Below are 22637 nucleotides of genomic sequence, written 5' to 3'. Positions count from 1 at the left end.
CCTCATGATGCCATCTATTTTGTGAAGTGCACCAGTCCCTCCTGCAGCAAAGCACCCCACAAACATGATGCTGCCACCCCGTGCTTCACGTTGGGATGGTGTTCTTCGGCTTGCAAGCCTCCCCCTTTTTCCTCCAAACATAACGATGATCATTATGGCCAAACAGTTCAGTTTTTGTTCATCAGACCAGAGGACATTTCTCCAAAAATGTAGTTTATGGCGGTTTTGGAGCAGTGGCTTCTTCCTTGCTGAGCGCCTTTCAGGTTATGTCGATTAGGACTCGTTTTACTGTGATAATAGATACTTTTTACCTGTTTCCTCCATCATCTTCACAAGGTCCTTTGCTGTTTTCTGGGATTGAGTCTTGCGCTTTTCGCACCAAAGTACGTTCATCTCCAGGAGACAGAACGCGTCTCCTTCCTGAGCGGTATGGCGGCTGCGTGGTCCCATGTAAAGAATTGTTGGAAAAGTTACTTGTGTCATGCACAAAGTAGATGTCCTAACTGACTTGCCAAAACTATAGTTTGTAGTTTGTTAACAAGAAATGTGTGGAGTATATAACCTCTCTACTGTATATAGCCTCTCTACTGTATATAGCCTCTACTGTATATAGCCTCTCGTGTATATAGCCTCTACTGTATATAGCATCTCTAGTGTATATAGCATCTCTACTGTATATAGCATCTCTACTGTATATAGCCTCTCTAGTGTATATAGCCTCTACTGTATATAGCCTCTCTAGTGTATATAGCATCTCTACTGTATATAGCATCTCTACTGTATATAGCCTCGCTACTGTTATAGCCTCTCTACTGTATATAGCCTCGCTACTGTTATAGCCTCGAAACTTATTTTTCACTGTCTTTTTACTGTTGTTTTTATTTATTTTCTTATCTATTGTTCACCTAATACCTATTTATTTTCTTTAAAATCGGTCGTCATTGTAAATAAGAATTTGTTTTTAACTGACTAAACTTTTGTCGCCTCCCTCTCAACCATACAATTTTTTTAATTCCTCAATCCAGAGATTTAACAGTTTTTACAGTAATTTTCTTAATGGGTGCATATTAGTAACTGAGATAAACAATTTCATAAATGTGTCTAATGCAGCGTCTGGTTGCTCCTCATTACACACCACAGACCAGCAAATTTTATTTACATCAACAGCATAGGAATCACTACAGAACTTCTTGTATGACCTCTTATACACTATATAAGGCCCAGTCTTCAGAACTGTGGTTTTCCTAGATATGGTTACTATATTATGATTGCAATCTAATATAGCTTATTTGCTGAGATATAAATGTCAAATTGAACAATTAGCCATGTAACAAGCTAATAGGCATGATGCATCAGCTTTTACAATCACAACTACATTTCATATGAAGGATTTGGGATAAAAACATGTATTGTCCGCTTGAAGTTTCAGGCTTTGTAAAATGTAGTGTACACTGGGATCAAGCTAAGCTAACTGCAAGCTAGCTAACTACAGCCACACTAAATGTACGGGTCACAACGATTTCCAAATAGACTTACCACTGTGTTACGTCCTAAACGTAAGGCTGTGCTCTACCTTGCACCATTGCTGGGCTAACATTACAGTACATTTTCTGACTTAGTAGCCATGTGGTGAGTTTTCTAACAACAATGACAAGAAACTGCCATGTGGTGAATCATAAGTGGCTCGGTTTGTTCGTGATACCATGTCTTGTTTTGAGGTGTTTTGGTTGATGTCACGTGACTAAAATTGGCTAGCTAGCGCAAGCTAACCAACAGCTGTTACTATGTATGAGAGACAAGTGCTCATTGTGCTTTATTTTATGTTTTCAATAAACATTGGAGACTAAATATAGTTTASATKTTATCAACAATCTAAGCACATCCCAGTCCGTATCGCCCAAAGTTACGCATGCGTCAGTTGTGTTGCTAAACAACCAACCCGTCTATATGACTGAAGAGTGAGACAGACAGCTATTTAATATGACATCACTGGAGAGTGAGACAGGTTTAAATGACATCACTGGAGAGTGAGACAGGTTTAAATGACATCACTGGAGAGTGAGACATGTTTAAATGACATCACTGGAGAGTGAGACAGGTTTAAATGACATCACTGGAGAGTGCGACAGTTTTAAATGACATCACTGGAAAGTGAGACAGGTTTAAATGACAATCACTGGAGAGTGAGACAGGTTTAAATGACATCACTGGGAGAATGAGAGATCTTGAACAGTAAACCAGTCCTAGAGACAGGACTAGTGAGAGATCTTGAACAGTAAACCAGTCCTTAGAGAGACAGGACTAGTGAGAGATCTTGAACAGTAAACCAGTCCTTAGAGAAGGACTAGTGAGATATTGAACAGTAAACCAGTCCTTAGAGACCAGACTAGTGAGAGATCTTGAACAGTAAACCAGTCCTTAGAGAGACAGGACTAATGCCGCGTTCAAAACTACTGGGAATTGGTAAAGATACGAGGTCAAACATGACGTCAGTGATCTTTAGGTCGGAAAGTCGGAGCTCTAGAAAGAGGCGGAGCTCTAGAAAGAGGCGGAGCTCTAGAAAGAGGCCCGAGTTCCCGAGTTGGATGACCGTTAAATCGATTTCTCCCCAGTCAGAGCTCGTTTTTTATCGAATTCCCAGTTGTTTTGAACGCAGCAAAATGAACACTGACCTGGCAGGTTGGTACATATTCTACACCCTAACCCAGCTCTACGTCCAACCCTGACCCAGCTCTGAACGGTCTGACCCTGACCCAGCTCTGAACGTCCGACCCTAACCTGACCCAACTTTGAAAGGTCCCAACCCTGACCCCGACCCAGCTCTGAACGGTTCTGACCCTAACCCAGCTCTGAACGGTCCCAACCCTGACCCAGCTCTGAACGGTTCTGACCCTAACCCTGACCCAGCTCTGAACGGTTCTGACCCTAGCCCATTTCTGAAAGGTCCTAACCCTAACCCAGCTCGAACGTGTCCAACCCACCCAGCTCTGAACGGTCCTGACCCTAACCTGACCCAGCTCTGAACGGTCCCAACCCTGACCCAGCTCTGAACGGTTCAAACTTACCAGCTCTGAACGCGTCCTGACCCTACCAGCTCTGAACGGTCCTGACCCTAACCCTGACCCAGCTCTGAACGGTTCCAACCCTGACCCAGCTCTGAACGGTCCAACCCTGACCCAGCTCTGAACGGTCCCAACCCTAACCCTGACCAGCTCTGAACGGTTCCAACCCTGACCCAGCTCTGAACGGTCCCAACCCTGACCCAGCTCTGAACGGTCCAACCTGACCCAGCTCTGAACGGTCCCAACCCGACCCAGCTCTGAACGGTTCCAACCCTGACCCAGCTCTGAACGGTCCCACCCAACCCTGACCCAGCTCTGAAACGGTTCCAACCCTGACCAGCTCTGAACGGTTCCAACCCTGACCCAGCCTGAACGGTCCAACCCTGACCCAGCTCTGAACGTGCCCAACCCTAAACCCAGTCTGAACCGGTCCCAACCCTGACCCAGCTCTGAAAGGTTCCAACCCTAACCCAGCTCTGAACGGTCCCAACCCTGACCCAGCTCTGAACGGTCCAACCCTGACCCAGCTCTGAACGGTCCCAACCCAACCCTAACCCAGCTCTGAACGTTCCAACCCTAACCCTGACCCAGCTCTGAACGGTCCCAACCCTAAACCCTGACCCAGCTCTGAACGTGTCCAACCCTTAACCCTGACCCAGCTCTGATCGTTCCAAAGCCCTAACCCTGACCCAGCTCTGAACGGTCCCAACCCTAACCCAGCTCTGAACGGTCCCAACCCTAACCCTGACCCAGCTCTGAATGGTCCTGGAGACAATCACATGACTGACAATCTACAGCATCCCTGCGATGGTTTACTGACACACTTGTAGTACGTGTGTGTGTTAGTCTCTCTCTAACCAGGTCTTCCAGAGAGAAGAGGTGTGTGTCTGAGTCTTCAGGGAGGAGGGTCCTCAGCGCCTCAGCCAATGAAAACAGGTATTCAGTGTTCCGTCCGCTCGGTCCGACTGCATCTACAATCTGATTGGCTATCAGCTCCAGCGGGGCGGGGCCAAGGTAGTCAGGGCTGTCATTAGAACCGATGTAGAGCAGAGCCTGGCTGGGTGCAGCGGGAGTGTCAGTGTGTCGTGTGGGGGTCACGGAGGGTCGGGGGTGAAAGTTCACTGCGATGACACGGTAACCGCCCTTCTCCCGGTAGTCAAGGTAACATTTCACTTCCTGCTCTCGGCCAGAAGGCAGCTTATATGCCACTCCCCAGACACAACCCTGAGAGAGAGAGAGAGAGAGAAGCTCAGTTATACCAGGCACGACCTTTACCAATAAAACTGCCAGAGACCAATCCCTGCCAATAGCAGAAGGAGACACAGGGAGACATTCAGTGACGGTTGGCGGCGAAGAGCTCGGGTGACCAGAGCTCAGAAAGTCCCAGGTTTATGGAAATTAGCAGCGACGCAACTGTGCAATAACTAAATCAGAGGAGGGAGGGTCTTGCTAGCTTTGACACTGTGCTGGATAGGCTAGCAGCCAATGAGACGATGTGCTGGATATGCTAACAGGCAATGCGACGCTGTGCATGCTGTTTGGAAGATACACTGACAAAGGGAGAACTGGCCAGCATAGAGAAGGACAGAAGACAAATCTGAGGACATGTATATTAGAGGTCTGAGGGCCAACATCTGGAATCAAAAAGAATTGTATTAGTCACATGCGCCGAATACAACAGGTGTAGACCTTACAGTGAAATCCTTCTTACGAGCCCCTAACCAACAATGCAATTTAAAAAATATACGAATAAGAAATAAAAGGGAACAAGTAATTAAAGAGCAGAAGTAAAATAACAATAGCGAGGCTATATACAGGGGGAACCGGTACAGAGTCAATGTGCGGGGGCACCGGTTAGTCGAGGTAAAATGTACAGTTGAAGTCAGAAGTTCACATACACCTTAGCCAACTACATTTAAACTCAGTTTTTCACAACTCCTGACATTTAATCCAAGTAAAAATTCCCTGTTTTAGGTCAGTTAGGATCACCRCTTTATTTTTAGAATGTGAAATGTCAGAATAATAGTAGAGAGAATGATTTATTTCAGCTTGTATTTCTTTCATTACATTCGCAGTGGGTCAGAAGTTTACATACACTGAATTAGTATTTGGTAGCATTGCCTTTAAATTGTTTAACTTGGGTCAAACGTTTCGGGTAGCCTTCCACAAGCTTCCCACAATAAGTTGGGTGAATTTTAGGCCCATTCTTCCTGACAGAGACTGGTGTAACTGAGTCAGGATTGTAGGCCTCCTTGCTCGCACACACTTTTTCAGTGGCCACCATTTTTCAGTGATGTCCACTCCAATACCTTGACTTGTTGTCCTTAAGCCATTTTGCCACAACTTTGGGAAGATGCTTGGGGTCATTGTCCATTTGGAAGACCCATTTGCGACCAAGCTTTTGGAGCAGTGGCTCTTCCTTGCTAAGCGGCCTTTCAGGTTATGTCGATATAGGACTCGTGTTTACTGTGGATATAGATACTTTTGTACCTGTTTCCTCCATCATCTTCACAAGGTCCTTTGCTGTTGTTCTGGGAATGATTTTGGTCCCATGGTGTTTATACTTGCGTACTATTGTTTGTACAGATGAACGTGGTACCTTCAGGCGTTTGGAAATTGCTCCCAAGGATGAACCAGACTTGTGAGGTCTACAATTTTTTTCCTGAGGTCTTGGCTGATTTCTTTTGATTTTCCCATGATGTCAAGCAAAGAGGCACTGAGTTTGAAGGTAGGTCAGAGACTCCACCTCTCCCTCTATGTGAAAAAGACAAAGGAGCTGATTGTGGACTATAGGAAAAGGATGGCCCAACAGGCCCCCATTAACATCGACGGACTGGAGTGGAGCGGGTCGAGAGTTCAAGTTCCTTGGTGTCCACGTCACCAGCGAACTAACATGGTCCAAACACACCAAGACAGTCGTGAAGAGGGCACGACAACACCTTTTCCCCTCAGAGGAGACTGAAAAGATTTGGCATGGGTCCCCAGAACCTCACGGCCCAGTACATCACTTGGGCCAAGCTTCCTGACATCCGGGACCTATATACTAAGCGGTGTCAGAGGAAGGCCCAAAAATTGTCAAAGACTCCAAGCCACCCTGGTCATAGACTGTTCTCTCTGCTACCGCACGGCAAGGGTACCACAGCGCCAAGTCTAGGTCCAAATGGCTCCTTAACAGCTTCCCAAGCCATAATACTGCTACACAATTAATCAAATGGCCACCCGGACTATTACATTGGTCCCCCTTCCCTTTGTTTTTACACTGCTGCTATTCGCAGTTATATATCTATGCATAGTCACTTTACAAATTACCTCCACTAACCTGTATCCCCGCACATTGACTCGTACCGGTGCCCCCTGTATATATACCTCCACTAACCTGTACCCCCGCACATTGACTCGGTACTGCCCCCTGTATATATTACCTCCACTAACCTGTACCCCCGCACATTGACTCGGTGCCCCCTGTAATATATTACCTCCACTAACCTGTACCCCCGCACATTGACTCGGTACCGGTGGCCCCTGTATATATTACCTCCACTAACCTGTACCCCCGCACATTGACTCTGTACCGGTGCCCCCTGTATATATTACCTCCACTAACCTGTACCCCACACATGACTCAGTAATGGTACCCCCTGTATATATTACCTCACTAACCTGTACCCCAACATTGACTCGGTACTGGTGCCCCCTGTATATATACCTCCACTAACTGTACCCCACACATTGACTCTGTGCCCCCTGTATATAGCCTTGTTATTGTTATGTCATTTTCTCGTGTTACTTTTTGATTTATTTTGTACTTTATTTAGTAAATATTTCTTAACTTTATTTCTTAACGCATTGTTGGTTAATAAAGGCTTGTAAGTCAGCATTTCACTGTAAGTCTGTTGTATTTGCATTTCACAGTAAGGTCTGGTGTATTCGGCATTTCACGGTTTAAGGTCCTGTTGTATTCAGCATTTCACGGTAAGTCCGTGTTGTATTCAGCATTTCACGGTAAGTTTTCACCTGTTGTATAGATCACGGTAAGGTCCTTTGTATTCAGCATTTCACGGGTAAGGTCCTGTTGTATTCAGCATTTCATGGTAAGGTTTTACACCTGTTGTATTCAGCATTTCACAGGTAAGCGTCCTGTTGTATTCAGCATTTCACGGTAAGGTCCTGTTGTTATTCAGCATTTCACGGTAAGGTCCTGTTGTATTCAGCATTTCACGGTAAGGTCTACCCTGTTGTATTCAGCATTTCACGGTAAGGTCCTGTTGTATTCAGCATTCACGGTAAGGTTCCTGTTGTATTCAGCATTTCACGGTAAGGTCTACCCCTGTGTATTCAGCATTTCACGGTAAGGTCCTGTTGTATTCAGCATTTCACGGTAAGGTCCTGTTGTATTCAGCATTTCACGTAAGGTCTACCCCTGTTGTATATTCAGCATTTCACGGTAAGGTCCTGTTGTATTCAGCATTTTTCGGTAATCCTGTTGTATTCAGCATTTCACGGTAAGGTCTACACCTGTTGTATTCGGCACATGGGGTGGCAGGTAGCCTAGTGGTTAAAGCGTTGGACTAGTTGCCATTTCACACCTGTTACATTACCACACAGGTGTAAGTAACTACGTGGCAGCTCACCTCTGGGTCCTCCACCAGAGTCACGACTCGGCCGGGCTGAAAAGAGAAGACAGGGAAGAGCTGATTGAGCTTTAATAAATACAACCTTTAAAGAGGTCAACAACATTGAGCCTCCAGTCACCATATTACAGTTCAGATGCTGTAGAGCAGTTATGTAGCTAGCTGGATATCACCACTAGTCAACATAGACTATTACTTAATAATAAACTTACACTAGCTTCACTAGTCATCCATACAGATAGACAGATACGTCACCTTGCCTGGCACTCCCCTGTGGTCGGTGCTGCCTTGCCAGAAGCGCCGGCTGAAGCCTTCAATGTAGCCGATCCGCTTCTCCTCATAGGGAAAATCCACCTTCCAGATCAGAGAGCCATAACCGAACACCCACATAGCTACTGTACCTCCTCCACCTGGCTAACTGTCACACCTCACGTAGCGTGTACTGTCAAACATTTAGTTTCTAGCACTATACACCACCATCTTTGCTGTTAGTGGACGCTMCTACTGTACTACATTCACAACGGAGCTCAATGTCGTGACGAGCTACTTCTGTCTCAAGCAACCAGCACCTCGTCACGTGATAGTCAGACAGAACTTGCTAGCACAGACTTTGCTTGCCAGGCATTAGTAATCAATCATCATCAAATTCAATCTGCACTCAAAATCAGGTCAAAGTTGAATCGTCACGTTTACAGGATACAGCAGGGGTGTAATCATGATGCCGATTCTGTTGCAAAACGTTTCTGTATCTGTGACATGGGCAGCGCCAATGAGAAAGGTTACATGTATATAATAACGCGATTATTGTGGATAGTCGGATTRATATWATAGTTGATTAAAACGTTTACATGCTTTGCAAGAACGATTTGCCTAATAATCATGTTTACATGGAAACATCTGAAATCAGGCTACATAATGGTACTCTGATAAATGCAGAAAATCGCCAATCAAAATAAATGTTCTACCACAGCGACAATGTTATTTGTGGGAAGTATATTTGATTCTCAGTTCGGACATATAACGTTTGTATATGATAACTAGTTCTAAGACGCATACTTTCAGTTGTTCCGAACTCACTTCAGTCGCGCTAAAGGGAAGCTTGCACTACCGAAGAAGAACATGGACTACTTCAAAATGGAGATAGCCTCAATGAGTTTGTTTACATGCACAGGAATAATTTGATATTAAACTGATTATGGCAGTAGGCAGATTATGCAGTAGTCATGTTAGCACCTTACTCTGYTTGTCTTAATTGGCATAAGGACAAAATCGAGGGATACACTGGTTAAACACCTGGTTTTCTGAGCAATCTGACAAATGATTAGGACATGTAAACACGCCTTAAATACACTGATGGAACACCAAGGAGGGTGTTTACATGTCCTAATCATGGAACACCAAGGAGGGTGTTTACATGTCCTAATCATGGAACACCAATGAAGGTGTTTACATGTCCTAATCATGGAACACCAATGAAGGTGTTTACATGTCCTAATCATGGAACACCAATGGAAGGTGTTTAAATGTCCTAATCATGGAACACCAATGAAGGTGTTTACATGTCCTAATCATGGAACACCAATGAAGGTGTTTACATGTCCTAATCATGGAACACCAATGAAGGTGTTTACATGTCCTAATCATGGAACACCAATGAAGGTGTTTACATGTCCTAAATCATGGAACACCAAGGAAGGTGTTTACATGTCCTAATCATGGAACACCATGAAGGTGTTTACATGTCCTAATCATGGAACACCAATGAAGGTGTTTACATGTCCTAATCTGGAACACCAATGAAGGTGTTTACATGTCCTATCATGGAACACCAATGAAGTGTTTACATGTCCTAATCATGGAACACCAATGAAGGTGTTTACATGTCCTTATCATGGAACACCAATGAAGGTGTTTACATGTCCTAATCATGGAACACCAATGAAGGTGTTTACATGTCCTAATCATGGAACACCAATGAAGGTGTTTACATGTCCTAATCATGGAACACCAAGGAAGGTGTTTACATGTCCTAATCATGGAACACCAATGAAGGTGTTTACATGTCCTAATCATGGAACACCAATGAAGGTGTTTACATGTCCTAATCATGGAACACCAATGAGGTGTTTACATGTCCTAATCATGGAACAACCAAGGAAGGTGTTTACATGTCCTAATCATGGAACACCAAGGAAGGTGTTTACATGTCCTCATCATGGAACACCAATGAAGGTGTTTACATGTCCTAATCATGGAACACCAAGGAAGGTGTTTACTGTCCTAATCATGGACACCAGGAAGGTGTTTACATGTCCTAATCATGGAACACCGAGGAAGGTGTTTACATGTCCTAATCATGGAACACCAATGAAGGTGTTTACATGTCCTAATCATGGACACCAAGGAAGGTGTTTACATGTCCTAATCATGGAACACCAAGGAAGGTGTTTACATGTCCTAATCATGGAACACCAATGAAGGTGTTTACATGTCCTAATCATGGAACACCAGGAAGGTGTTTACATGTCCTAATCATGGAACACCAATGAAGGTGTTTACATGTCCTAAATCATGGAAACCAATGAAGGTGTTTACATGTCCTATCATGGACACCAAGGAATGTCACCAAGGAATGTGTTTACATGTCCTAATCATGGAACACCAATGAAGGTGTTTACATGTCCTATCATGGAACACCAAGGAATGTCCACCAAGGAATGTGTTTACATGTCCTAATCATGGAACACCAAGGAAGGTGTTTCATGTCCTAATCATGGAACACCAAAGGAAGGTGTTTTACATGTCCTAATCATGGAACACCAATGAAGGTGTTTACATGTCCTAATCATGGAACACCAATGAAGGTGTTTACATGTCCTAATCATGGAACACCAATGAAGGTGTTTACATGTCCTAATCATGGAACACCGGGAAGGTGTTTAAATGTCCTAATCATGGAACACCAATGAAGGTGTTTAATGTCCTAATCATGGAACACCAATGAAGGTGTTTACATGTCCCTATCATGGAACACCAAGGAATGTCACCAAGGAATGTGTTTACATGTCCTAATCATTTGTCAGAGTTTACATACACCTTAGCCAAATACATTTAAACTCCGTTTTTCACAACTCCTGACATTTAATCCTAGTAAAAAATTCCCTGTTTTAGGTCATTTAGGATACCACTTTATTTTAAGAACGTGAAATGTCAGAATAATATTAGAGAGAATGATTTATTTCAGCTTGTATTTCTTTCATCACATTCCAGTGGGTCCGAAGTTTACATACACTCAATTAGTATTTGGTAGCATTGCCTTTAAATTGTTTAACTTGGGTGAAATGTTTCGGGTAGCCTTCCACAATAAGTTGGGTGAATTTTGGCCCATTCCTCCTGACAGAGCTGGTTGTAACTAACTCAGGTTTGTAGGCCTCCTTGCTCGCACACGCTTTTTCAGTTCTGCCCATAATTTTCTATGGGATTGAGGTCCGGGCTTTGTGATGGCCACTCCAATACCTTGACTTTGTTGTCCTTAAATCAGTTTGCCACAATTTTGGAAGTATGCTTGGGGTCATTGTTCATTTGGAAGACCCATTTGCAACCAAGCTTTAACTTCCTGACCTATGTCTTGAGTGTTGCTTCAATATATCCACATAATTTTCCAACCTCATGATGCCATGTATTTTGTGAAGTGCACCAGTCCCTCCTGCAGCAAAGCACCCCCACACCATGATGCTGCCACCCCCGTGCTTCACGGTTGGGATGGTGTTCTTCAGCTTGCAAGCTTCCCCCTTTTTCCTCCAAACATAACGATGGTCATTATGGTGAAAATTCTCTATTTTTGTTTCATCAGACCAGAGGACATTTCTCCAAAAAGTACGATCTTTGTCCCCATGTGCAGTTGCAAACCGTAGTTTGGGATTTTTATGGCGGTTTTGGAGCAGTGGCTTCTTCCTTGCTGAGCGGACTTTCAGGTTATGTCGAAATAGGACTCGTTTTACTGTGGATATAGATACTTTTGTACCTGTTTCCTCTAGCATCTTCACAAGGTCCTTTGCTGTTGTTCTGGGATTGAAATTTGTTATTTCAATAATCAATCGTTGTTGAAAGGTAGAAATGCATTGTGCATAATGCTACTGGGAGCGGAACAAAACTACATTTTCCGAAGAGGAACTACAATCCCCCAAACCCCCTTGTTTATAGCCGACCGTAAACAGAAAGCGGAAACAATAGAGAACCACAAACACACACCCTTGTCTTGGCGATCTACTCAGGGAAATAAAATACCTTTACCTTTTAAGCAATACTAGTAAAGTAGACATCTAAGAAAATACGAAGTTGACGAGTACCTAGGGGCATTTGACTAAGTTGGTCACCATGGCACTGAAAAGAATACAGAAGGTAAGATGGTTAGCTAGCATTGTGGCTAGCTGTGCCAGGGTGGCTAGCTAACTAACGTTAGCCTCACCGAACCGAACGTCATCTTTCGGAAGTTATTGTTTGTTAATGTTACGCTAGCTAGATAATTGGTTCATTTCAAAACGAATCCTAACCATGTAGCTAGCTATCTAGTTAGACTGCACACATACGAGGAGGCTGGTTAACAATTAATTAACACGGCCCACAATCTTAATGTTTAGAATGACATGATATCATGGTATGGCACCACGTCTGAACTAGATTGTAATTTTCTTTGTCAGCCATTCAACCCCTCTCCAGGACTATTAATGCTAAATACTCTTATTTAGGTGCCGCACCTGTTCATGTTGTAATGATAACTAGTCTAATTTGACTTGCGGTTGTAGCTAAGGCAGGGCATTATGAAGTAGGCCTATCATTATTACAGTCAAATATATCGACGAATAAAGTTATGACTAGGGACATGTTTAAGAAACCCAGCTTTTTCGTGGATTTAAAATGTATCTGACCTAGTCCTCAAGGACAACTTTCAGTTTCATGTGTAACCCTTAGCACTACTTGTCTGACTTGTTTTGTCCCCTAGGAGCTTCATGACCTGCAGAGGGATCCGCCAGCACAGTGCTCTGCTGGACCCGTGGGAGAGGACTGTAAGTTTAGGACTCTGAGGGTAATGTAGTCTATATCCGGTGAAGGGGAGATGGACTAGGGCTGGTTGTAATAGGCGCTACCTAGAGGGACTAGGGCTGGTTGTATAGGCCCTACTAGAGGGACTAGGGCTGGTTGTATAGGCCCTACCTAGAGGGACTATGGCTGGTGGTATGGCCCTACCTAGAGGGACTAGGGCTGGTTGTATAGGCCCTACCTAGAGGGACTGGTTGTATAAGAGGCCTACCTAGAGGGACTGGTTGTATGGCCCTACCTGGGAGGGGCTGGTTGTATAGGCCCTACCTAGAATGGACTATGGCTTGGTTGTATAGGCCTACCTAGAGGGACTAGGGCTGGTGGTATAGGCCCTACCTAGAGGTACTAGGGCTGGTGGTATAGGCCCTACCTAGAGGGACTAGGGCTGGTGGTATACGCCCTACCTGGAGGGGCTGGTTGTATAGGCCCTACCTGGAGGGACTAGGGCTGGTGTATAGGCCCTACCTAGAGGGACTAGGGCTGGTTTTATAGGCCCTACCTAGAGGGACCAGGGCTGGTTTTATAGGCCCTACCTGGAGGGACTAGGGCTGGTTGTATAGGCCCTACTAGAGGGACTAGGGCTGGTTGTATAGGCCTACCCAGAGGGACTAGGGCTGGTTGTATAGGCCTACCTAGAGGGACTAGGGCTGGTTGTATAGGCCCTACCTAAGAGGGACTAGGGTGGTTGTATGGCCCTACCTAGAGGGACTAGGGCTGGTTGTATAGGCCCTACCTAGAGGGACTAGGGGCTGGTTGTATAGGCCCTACCTAGAGGGACTAGGGCTGGTGGTATAGGCCCTACCTAGAGGGACTAGGGCTGGTTGTATAGGCCCTACCTAGAGGGACTAGGGCTGGTTGTATAGGCCCTACCCTAGAGGGACTAGGGCTGGTTGTATAGGCCCTACCTAGAGGGGCTGGTTGTATAGGCCTACCTAGAGGGGCTGGTTGTATAGCCCTACCTAGAGGGGCTGGTTGTATAGGCCCTACTAGAGGGGCTGGTTGTATAGGCCCTACCTAGAGGGGCTGGTTGTATAGGCCCTACCTAGTGAAGTGATGCTCTATAGGCCTAATACATGTTCCTTTTCTATATTCCAGTGTTCCATTGGCAGCAACAATAATGGGGCCAGTGAGTATGACTTCAAAAGAATGTGTGTGGTTTAATGATTGCAACATGGGTCATCTGAACAATAGGTATGAATGGGTATTGAAATAATTTTATTGTACATTTTCATCATTTATAACAATGTATATCTGTTCCTGTTATTCCTAGGGTGATAGTCCATACCAAAGTGGGGTCTTCTTTCTCACAATCCACTTCCCACCGACTATCCCTTCAAGCCACCAAAAGGTAAGAATTGATTTGTTATGGAGGTCATTACATCATTAAACTGTTGCTAAAGAATGGTCCTCGTGGATAAATTGAACATAAACGCATGTCCATCTTCTACCAGGTAGCATTCACAACAAAGATCTATCATCCAAACATCAACAGTATAACGGGAGCATTTGCTTGGACATCTTGCGATCCCAGTGGTCTCCAGCATTAACTGTATCAAAAGGTGAGAGAACTGGGTTGGTACTTTACTACCATGCTGCCACAATGTAGCTGGTTGACTGTAGAAATGACACGCCTGGTTCCATGTTAAAACATTGTTCCATCCATTTCCTTCCAACACTTGTAGAATGTTCTATTACACCCTCCTATAACTTTAACCCTGATCATTAAATCACATGTTTACAAACCTCCTATAACCTGATCATTAAATCACATTACAACCCTCCTATAACTTTAACCTGATCATTAAATCACAAATGTTACAACCCTCCTTAACTGTAACCTGATCATTAAATCACAACATTACAACACCTCCTTATAACTTTACCTGATCATTAAATCACAATGTTACAACCCTCCTATAACTTTAACCTGATCATTAAATCACAATGTTACAACCCTCCTATAACTGATCATTAAATCACAATGTTACAACCCTCCTATAACTGTAACCTGATCATTAAATCACAATGTTACAACCCTCCTATAACCTGATCATTAAATCATAATGTTACAACCCTCCTATAACTGTAACCTGATCATTAAATCACAACATTACAACCCTCCTATAACCTGATCATTAAATCACAACATTACAACCCTCCTATAACTTTAACCTGATCATTAAATCACAATGTTACAACCCTCCTATAACCTGATCATTAAATCACAACATTACAACCCTCCTATAACTTTAAACCTGATAATTAAATCACAAATGTTAACCCTCCTATAACCTGATCATTAAATCACAATTTACAACCCTCCTATAACTGTAACCTGATCATTAAATCACAATGTTACAACCTCCTATAACCTGATCATTAAATCACAACATTACAACCCTCCTATACCTGATCATTAAATCACAATTTACAACCCTCCTATAACTGTAACCTGATCATTAAATCACAATTACACCCTCCTATCCTGATCATTAAATCACAACATTACAACCTCCTAATCCTGATCATTAAATCACAAATTACAACCCTCCTATAACCTGATCATTAAATCACAACATTACAATCTTCCTATAACTGTAACTGATCATTAAATCACAACATTACAACCCTCCTATAACCTGATCATTAAATCACAACATTACAACCCTCTCTAACTTTAACCTGATCATTAAATCACAATATTACAACCTCCTATAACCTAATCATTAAATCACAACATTACAACCCTCCTATAACTTTAACCTGATCATTAATCACAATATTACAACCCTCCTATAACTTTAACTCTGATCATTAAATCACAATGTTACAACCCTCCTATAACCTGATCATTAAATCACAATGTTACAACCTCCTATAACTTTAACTGATCATTAAATCACAACATTACAACCCTCCTATAACTTACCTGATCATTAAATCCAATATTACAACCCTCCTATAACCTGATCATTAAATCACAACATTACAACCCTCCTATAACCTGATCATTAAATCACAATCATTACAACCCTCCTATAACTTAACTGATCATTAAATCACATGTTACAACCCTCCTATAACTAATCATTAGATCACAATATTACAATCCTCTATAACCTGATCATTAAATCACAATATTACAACCCTCCTATAACTGTAACCTGATCATTAAATCACAATATTACAACCCTCCTAAACTTTAACCTGATCATTAAATCACAACATTACAACCCTCCAATAACTTTAACCTGATCATTAATCACAATATTACAACCCTCCTATAACTGTAACCTGATCATTAAATCACAATATTACAACCCTCCTATAACTTTAACCTGATCATTAAATCACAACATTACAACCCTCCAATAACTTTAACCTGATCATTAAATCACAATATTACAACCCTCCTATAACTTAACCTGATCATTAAATCACAAATATTACAACCCTCCTCTAACTTTAACCTGATCATTAAATCACAATGTTACAACCCTCTATAACCTGATCATTAAATCACAATGTTACAACCTCCTATACCTGATCATTAAATCACAATGTTACAACCTCCTATAACTATACCTGATCATTAAATCACAACATTACAACCCTCCTATAACTGATCATTAAATCACAATGTTACAACCCTCCTATAACTGTAACCTGATCATTAAATCACAATGTTACAACCCTCCTATAACCTGATCATTAAATCACAATTTACAACCCCCTATAACCTGATCATTAAATCACAAATTACAACCCTCCTATAACCTGATCATTAAATCACAATATTACAACCCTCCAATAACTGTAACCTGATCATTAAATCACAACATTACAACCCTCCTATAACCTGATCATTAAATCACAACATTACAACCCTCCTAACTATAACCTGATCATTAAATCACAATGTTAACAACCCTCCTATAACCTGATCATTAAATCACAACATTACAACCTCCTATAACCTGATCATTAAATCACAATGTTACAACCCTCCTATACCTGATCATTAAATCCGAATGAACAATATCACTGATTGTGAATAGAATGTGAAATGTCGATGACCATTTTAAGACACAACTTCATCACCTGTTGCTTCATCTGTTTTCCAGTTCTGTTGTCCATATGTTCGTTGCTTTGTGACCCGAACCCAGACGACCCCCTAGTTCCAGACATAGCACAGATCTACAAACTAGACAAAGAGAAGTGAGTATATTGTTACTGTGTAAAGTGTTAGGCCTTTTTCCTCCAATGAGCTGCTGGAACCAAATTCTTAGAATAATGGAGGACTTATTTAGATCGTTGCAGTATGTTTTGAACATTCTATAGCAGATCAACAGAGATGACACTTCAACTTTGTTTCATATTATTTCTGTCTTTGTTATTGTGAGATAACCGTATTTATTTTGTTTCCAGATACAACAGACTAGCAAGAGATTGGACCCAGAAGTATGCAATGTAAACAGACTAGCAAGAGATTGGACCCAGAAGTATGCAATGTAAAGTCCCTCCTGGAGATGTTTTTTAAAGTCACAAAACACTGGACATTCTGGTAATAGAAAGTAAACTTAGGTGATATGGAACACATTGTACTGTCAACATTTATCATGTGAACCCATGAACTCTAGATGATTTTGTGTTTACAGGGGGTATACACTGCACATATGTACATTAAGGGTGATTATAGGGTGACAAATATGGGGGACAACAACTGTACATTGTTGTTGTCCCTACTTCCTGGTTTTGGGAACTTTTGTTTCTCGTCTCATGAATGGAAGAGGAAGTTATTAGAATACTGTAGCCCACGGTTACATTCAGAATACTGTAGCCTGCTGTTCCAGTCATCAGGATACTGTAGCCTGCTGTTCCAGTCATCAGAATACTGTAGCCTGCCGTTCCAGTCATCAGAATACTGTAGCCTGCTGTTCCAGTCATCAGAATACTGTAGCCTGCTGTTCTAGTCATCAGAATACTGTAGCCTGCTGTTCCAGTCATCAGAATACTGTAGCCTGCTGTTCCAGTCATCAGAATACTGTGGCCTGCTGTTCCAGTCATCAGAATACTGTAGCCTGCTGTTCTAGTCATCAGAATACAACACAGAGTACAACATACTCATGGCTCTGATGACTGTCACCCATAAAGAGGGAAATTGATGAATCAAACCAATTTTACAGTTTTTTTTTTATTGTATCAAACTATTCTGGACCTACTTTAGTTGTTTTAGCATTAAGTCAGAACTTGTATCATTAAAACATTGAAATACATTCTCTGCAAATAACAGTGATTTAGGCTCTTCAATTATGGCTTATGCTGTTTAACACTTTTGTATAATTAAAGAATGGTACACTTTTTATTAATGTTCATGTGTTCTAATTCACTGCTGTTGAAAGCATGGAAAATTGTCCTGAGGTAAGCATGAGTTAGTTTTATTATGGGTTAAATATTCCACTGGTTTAAAGGCTCAACGTGTTCAGTGGAGTGAATGATGCTCACAGTGAGTTGAGGGGTAACTGCTGACTCCTGAAAGACACTGCCAGGGAAACGAGTGCAGGCCACTGGATGGAGATTCAGATGGTTACTTCGTTCTGATCATAGTGGTGCATGAGTATGGTCCTGTTACTGGGGTATTTGTGCGCAAGGGGCAAATCGAGGCTGTTGTTTACCGAGAATAGTGTGCATGGGTGATGCTGTTATTCTGGGTAATGGCCAAGGGGTCAGATCAAGGCTGTCTTACAGAAGTGTGATGGGTATGGGCCCTGTGTACTGGGTATGGTCATAGGGGCATTATGCTGTTTAGCCAGAAAGTGTGATGGGTAGTGGCCGTTAAGCGGTATGGCCTAAGGGCATCAAGGCTGTCTTACAGAAAGTGTGATGTGGGGACCTATGTCTGCCCTGTTACTGGGGTATGGCCCTGTTACTGGGTATGACCCTGTTACTGGGTATGCCATGGGGCATCAGGCTGTCTTACAGAAAGTGTGATTGGGATGTCGCCCTGTTACTGGTATGGCCATCGGTGTACGAGTTATGATGGCCCTGTTACTGGGTATGGCCAAGGGGCATCAAGTGTCTTACTCCAGTTGCTGATTGTTTAACCGCATCGATAAGAGACATACTGTGCAGTACGAGTCTTCATCGACCTGGCCAAGCTTTCGACTCTGTCAATCACCGTGTTCTCATCGGCAGACTCAACAGCCTTGGTTTCTCTTAATGACTGCCTGCTGGTTCACTAACTACTTCTCAGATAGAGTTCAGTGTGTCAAATGGGAGGGCCTTTGTCCGGACCTCTGGCAGTCTCTATGGGGTGCCACAGGGTTCAATTCTCGGGCTGACTCTTTTCTCTGTATAATCAATGATGTCGCTCTTGCTGCGGGATTCTCTGATCCACCTCTATGCAGACGACACCATTCTGTATACATCTGGCCCTTCTTGGACACTGTGTTAACAAACCTCCAAACGACGCTTTTGACTCAAATTAAGCATCTCCAATCAAAGTTAAATCTAGAATCGGCTTCCTATTTCGCAACAAAGCCTCCTTCACTCATGCTGCAAACATACCTCGTAAAAACTGACTATCCTACCGATCCTTGACTTCGGCGATGTCATTTACAAAATAACCTCCAACACTCTACTCAGCAAATTGGATGCAGTTCTATCACAGTGCCATCCGTTTTGTCACCAAAGCCCCTATACTACCACCACTATGCGATCTGCATGCTTCTCGTTGGCTGGTCTCCGCCTACATATTCATCGCCAAACCCACTGGCTCCAGGTCATCTATAAGTCTTTGCTAGGTAAAGCTCCACCTTATCTCAGCCCACTGGTCACCATAGCAACACCCACCCGTAGCACGCACTCCAGCAGATATATTTCACTAGTCATCCCCAAAGCCAGCACCGTCCTTGGCGCGCGTTTCCTTCCAGTTCTCTGCTGCCAATGACTGGAACGAATAGCAAAAATCACTGAAGTTGGAGACTTATATCTCCCTCACTAACTTTAAGCGTCAGCTGTCAGAGCAGCTTACCGATCACTGCAGCTGTGCACAGCCCATCTGTAAATGGCCCATCCAACCAACTACCTCATCCCYATATTTGTTTTTGTTTTTCTGCTCTTTTGCACACCAGTATTTCTACTTGCACATCCTCTTCTGAACATRTATCGCTCCAGTGTAAATTGCTAAATTGTAATTACTTCGCCACTATGACCTATTTATTGCCTTACCTCCTTACTTCATTTGCACACACTGTATACAGATTTGTCTATTGTGTTATTGACTGTACATTTGTTTATCTCATGTAACTCTGTGTTGTTGTTTTTGTCGCACTGCTTTGCTTTATCTTGGCCAGGTCGCAGTTGTAAATGAGAACGTGTTCTCCACTGTTCTACCTGGTTAAATAAAGGTGAAATAAAGTAAATAAAATTAATTGTTTGTACAATTTGTTAAAGTTGATATAGCCTTTCTATTTTCATCCCCCAAAATGATCATCATTTGGGAAGCTCTGATTGGACTTCTGGCAACGCCTACTCAGAAGAACTAATGCAATGAAACGTGTAATTATAATTTGTATAAATGAAACCCATGGGTCAAGAACACGGCAATTTATTGGAGTAATTCAAAAGTCACTTGATTATTTATTGGTCACATTTTTTTTTTAAATTGGTTGACTTTCCCATTTCTCGTGAATGTGCTGCAGTGAATCTTAAACTACGTAAACACTGTCATGACCTTATCCCACAATGCAGCGGGATGGTGAAGGCGCGTTATCCGTGCATGGCAGGGGCAAACGGACATTATTGAATTAGGTAGCTAATAAACAACCAGAAACTTGTGAGCCAGTCAGTCCGGGACAGTACCATTGTTGTGTCTTTCATAGCTCTATTCTGACCGTCTAGTGCATTCAACCAGACATGGCGCCGTTCGGTCTTCTGTTTTCTGGTGTTAGCCTTTTGAAAAAGTCATTCAGTCTCTTCTCCAACGCATCCAGTCTTACAAGGTAACACAAGGAGCAACACTTCCCGTTGTCTAGATAGATAGTTTTAGCTGTGTTAGGTAGGTAGTTAGTAAGCCACCCTGTACAATTTCTCATTGGTATTTTAGATTTTTGGACATTCATAAAGCCAACTCTGCAAAAGAATTGCTTTATTTCCAGCCATCACGCCAGTATTAGTCTAATTAGAGCCAAGTTAGTTAGCTTGCTAGGGTTAGCTAACGTTAGCTTGGCTGGCACTGACCGGTGTCCAAGGACATGTTTTATTTTGTAAAATGTTTTTAACCTTTAAAAATTGGCAAGTCATTTAAGAACAAATTCTTATTATTTACAATGACTGTAAAAGGCCTCCTGTTTGGACGGGGGCTGGTGCCTGCTGGACTGTTAATTTATCACGGTACTCCACTTTGTTTACCTTTGTGTGTAGTGAACCGACCCTCTGCCCATTCATCGCATGTTGTTGTCTTAGCTGATTAGCTKTTGTCTTACCCGTTGTTGTCTTAACTAGCTCTCCCAATCAACACCTGTGATTGCTTTATGACTAGCTTTATGTCTCTATCAAATGTCAATATRCCTTGTATACTGTTGTTTAGGATAATTATCATTGTTTTAGTTTACTGCCGAGTCCCTAGTCCCACTGTACATGCCTTAGATACCTCCTTTGTCCCATCTCCCACACATGCGGTGACCTCACCCAGTATAACCAGCGTGTCCAGAGACGCAACCTCTCTTATCATCACTCAGTGCCTGGGCTTACCTCCGCTGTACCCGCACCCCACCATACCCCTGTCTGCACATTATGCCCTGAATCTATTCTACCACGCCCAGAAATCAGCTCCTTTTATTCTCTGTCCCCAATGCACTAGACGACCAGTTTTGCTAGCCTTTAGCCGTACCCTCATCCTACTCCTCCTCTGTTCCTCGGTGATGTGGATGCTAACCCAGGCCCTGCGTGTCCCCAGGCACTCTCATTTGTTGACTTCTGTAACCGTAAAAGCCTTGGTTTCATGCATGTTAACATYAGAAGCCTCCTCCCTAAGTTTGTTTTACTCACTGCTTTAGCACACTCCGCCAACCCTGATGTCCTTGCCGTGTCTGAATCCTGGCTTAGGAAGTTCACCAAAAATTCTGAGATTTCCATACCCAACTAGCGCCTGCTGTCCAAGGGTGTGCGGGTCTGGGGGGGGGCCTGCTGTCCAAGGTTCAGGGTCTGGGGGGGGGGCCTGCTGTCCAAGGTGTCAGGGTCTAGGGGGGGCCCTGCTGTCCAAGGTGTCAGGGTCTTGGGGGGGGGCCCTGCTGTCCAAGGTGTCAGGGTCTAGGGGGGCCCTGCCTGTCCAAAGGTGTCAGGATCTTGGGGGGGCCCTGCTGTCCAAGGTGTCCAGGGTCTTGGGGGGGGGGGGGGGGCTGCTGTCCAAGGTGTCAGGGTCTAGGGGGGGGCCCTGCTGTCCAAAGGTGTCAGGGTCTTGGGGGGGGGGGGGGCCCTGCTGTTACAAGGTGTCAGGGTCTGGGGGGGGGGGGGCTGCTGTCCAAGGTGTCAGGGTCTAGGGGGGGGCTGCTGTCCAAGGTGTCAGGGTTAGGGGGGCGCCCTGCTGTCAAGGTGTAGGGTCTGGGAGGGGGGGCTGCTGTCCAAGGTGTCAGGGTCTGGGGGGGGGCCTGCTGTCCAAGGTGTCAGGGTCTTAGGGGGGGCCCTGCTGTCCAGTCAGGGTCTTGGGGGGGGGCCCTGCTGTCCAAGGTGTCAGGGTCTAGGGGGGCCTGCTTGTCCAAGGTGTCAGGATCTTGGCGGCGGCCCTGCTGTCCAAGGTTTGTCAGGTCTTGGGGGGGCTGCTGTCGCAAGGTGTAGGGTCCTA

The 22637-nt window shown here is 43.7% G+C and overlaps 2 protein-coding genes across 8 annotated transcripts; one reads left to right on the top strand and one right to left on the bottom strand.

The window, feature by feature from the left end:
• Positions 1 to 1100: 1100 nt before the first annotated feature.
• Positions 1101 to 8293, bottom strand: chac2 (ChaC, cation transport regulator homolog 2 (E. coli)). 7 transcript variants are annotated; one of them, XR_011477675.1, is made up of 7 exons: positions 7949 to 8292; positions 7694 to 7729; positions 3746 to 4286; positions 3506 to 3612; positions 3221 to 3268; positions 2209 to 2692; positions 1101 to 2144 (listed from the first exon to the last, which is right to left on the bottom strand). XR_011477675.1 is itself a non-coding variant. In XM_070441256.1 (4 exons), exons 1-3 carry the CDS (start codon positions 8081 to 8083, stop codon positions 3801 to 3803), a joined length of 657 nt encoding a protein of 218 aa, XP_070297357.1. In that variant the 5' UTR covers positions 8084 to 8293; the 3' UTR covers positions 1101 to 2692; positions 3764 to 3800. The 7 variants fall into 7 exon arrangements, 1 of the variants encoding a protein (XP_070297357.1); XR_011477676.1 differs by having other exon boundaries at positions 1101 to 2051; XR_011477677.1 differs by having other exon boundaries at positions 2252 to 2692.
• Positions 8294 to 11885: 3592 nt separating this feature from the next.
• On the top strand, positions 11886 to 18156 carry ube2d1b (ubiquitin-conjugating enzyme E2D 1b). The gene is given in 10 exon segments (XM_070441257.1): positions 11886 to 12094; positions 12696 to 12759; positions 13889 to 13900; positions 13903 to 13919; positions 14064 to 14112; positions 14115 to 14155; positions 14245 to 14286; positions 14289 to 14352; positions 16918 to 17011; positions 17222 to 18156. Coding segments are annotated over 10 exon segments (453 nt in total). The 5' UTR covers positions 11886 to 12070; the 3' UTR covers positions 17268 to 18156.
• Positions 18157 to 22637: the final 4481 nt, after the last annotated feature.

The sequence above is a fragment of the Salvelinus sp. IW2-2015 genome, unplaced genomic scaffold (genome assembly GCF_002910315.2).
Source record: "Salvelinus sp. IW2-2015 unplaced genomic scaffold, ASM291031v2 Un_scaffold3676, whole genome shotgun sequence".
NCBI classification, from domain to species: domain Eukaryota; kingdom Metazoa; phylum Chordata; class Actinopteri; order Salmoniformes; family Salmonidae; genus Salvelinus; species Salvelinus sp. IW2-2015.
The sequence above is the reverse complement of the archived record's forward strand: the minus strand, read 5'-3'. Positions and strand labels throughout refer to the sequence as shown.

Bases quoted from the DNA above. Each gene is read 5' to 3' on its own strand.
- chac2 (XM_070441256.1), bottom strand. From the start codon at position 8,083: ATGTGGGTGTTCGGTTATGGCTCTCTGATCTGGAAGGTGGATTTTCCC. The intron at 7,730-7,948 runs GTGACGTATCTG...TTCTCTTTTCAG, and splicing joins ACAGGGGAGTGCCAGGCAAG to CCCGGCCGAGTCGTGACTCT. The intron at 4,287-7,693 runs GTGAGCTGCCAC...TCTCTCTCTCAG, and splicing joins CTCTGGTGGAGGACCCAGAG to GGTTGTGTCTGGGGAGTGGC.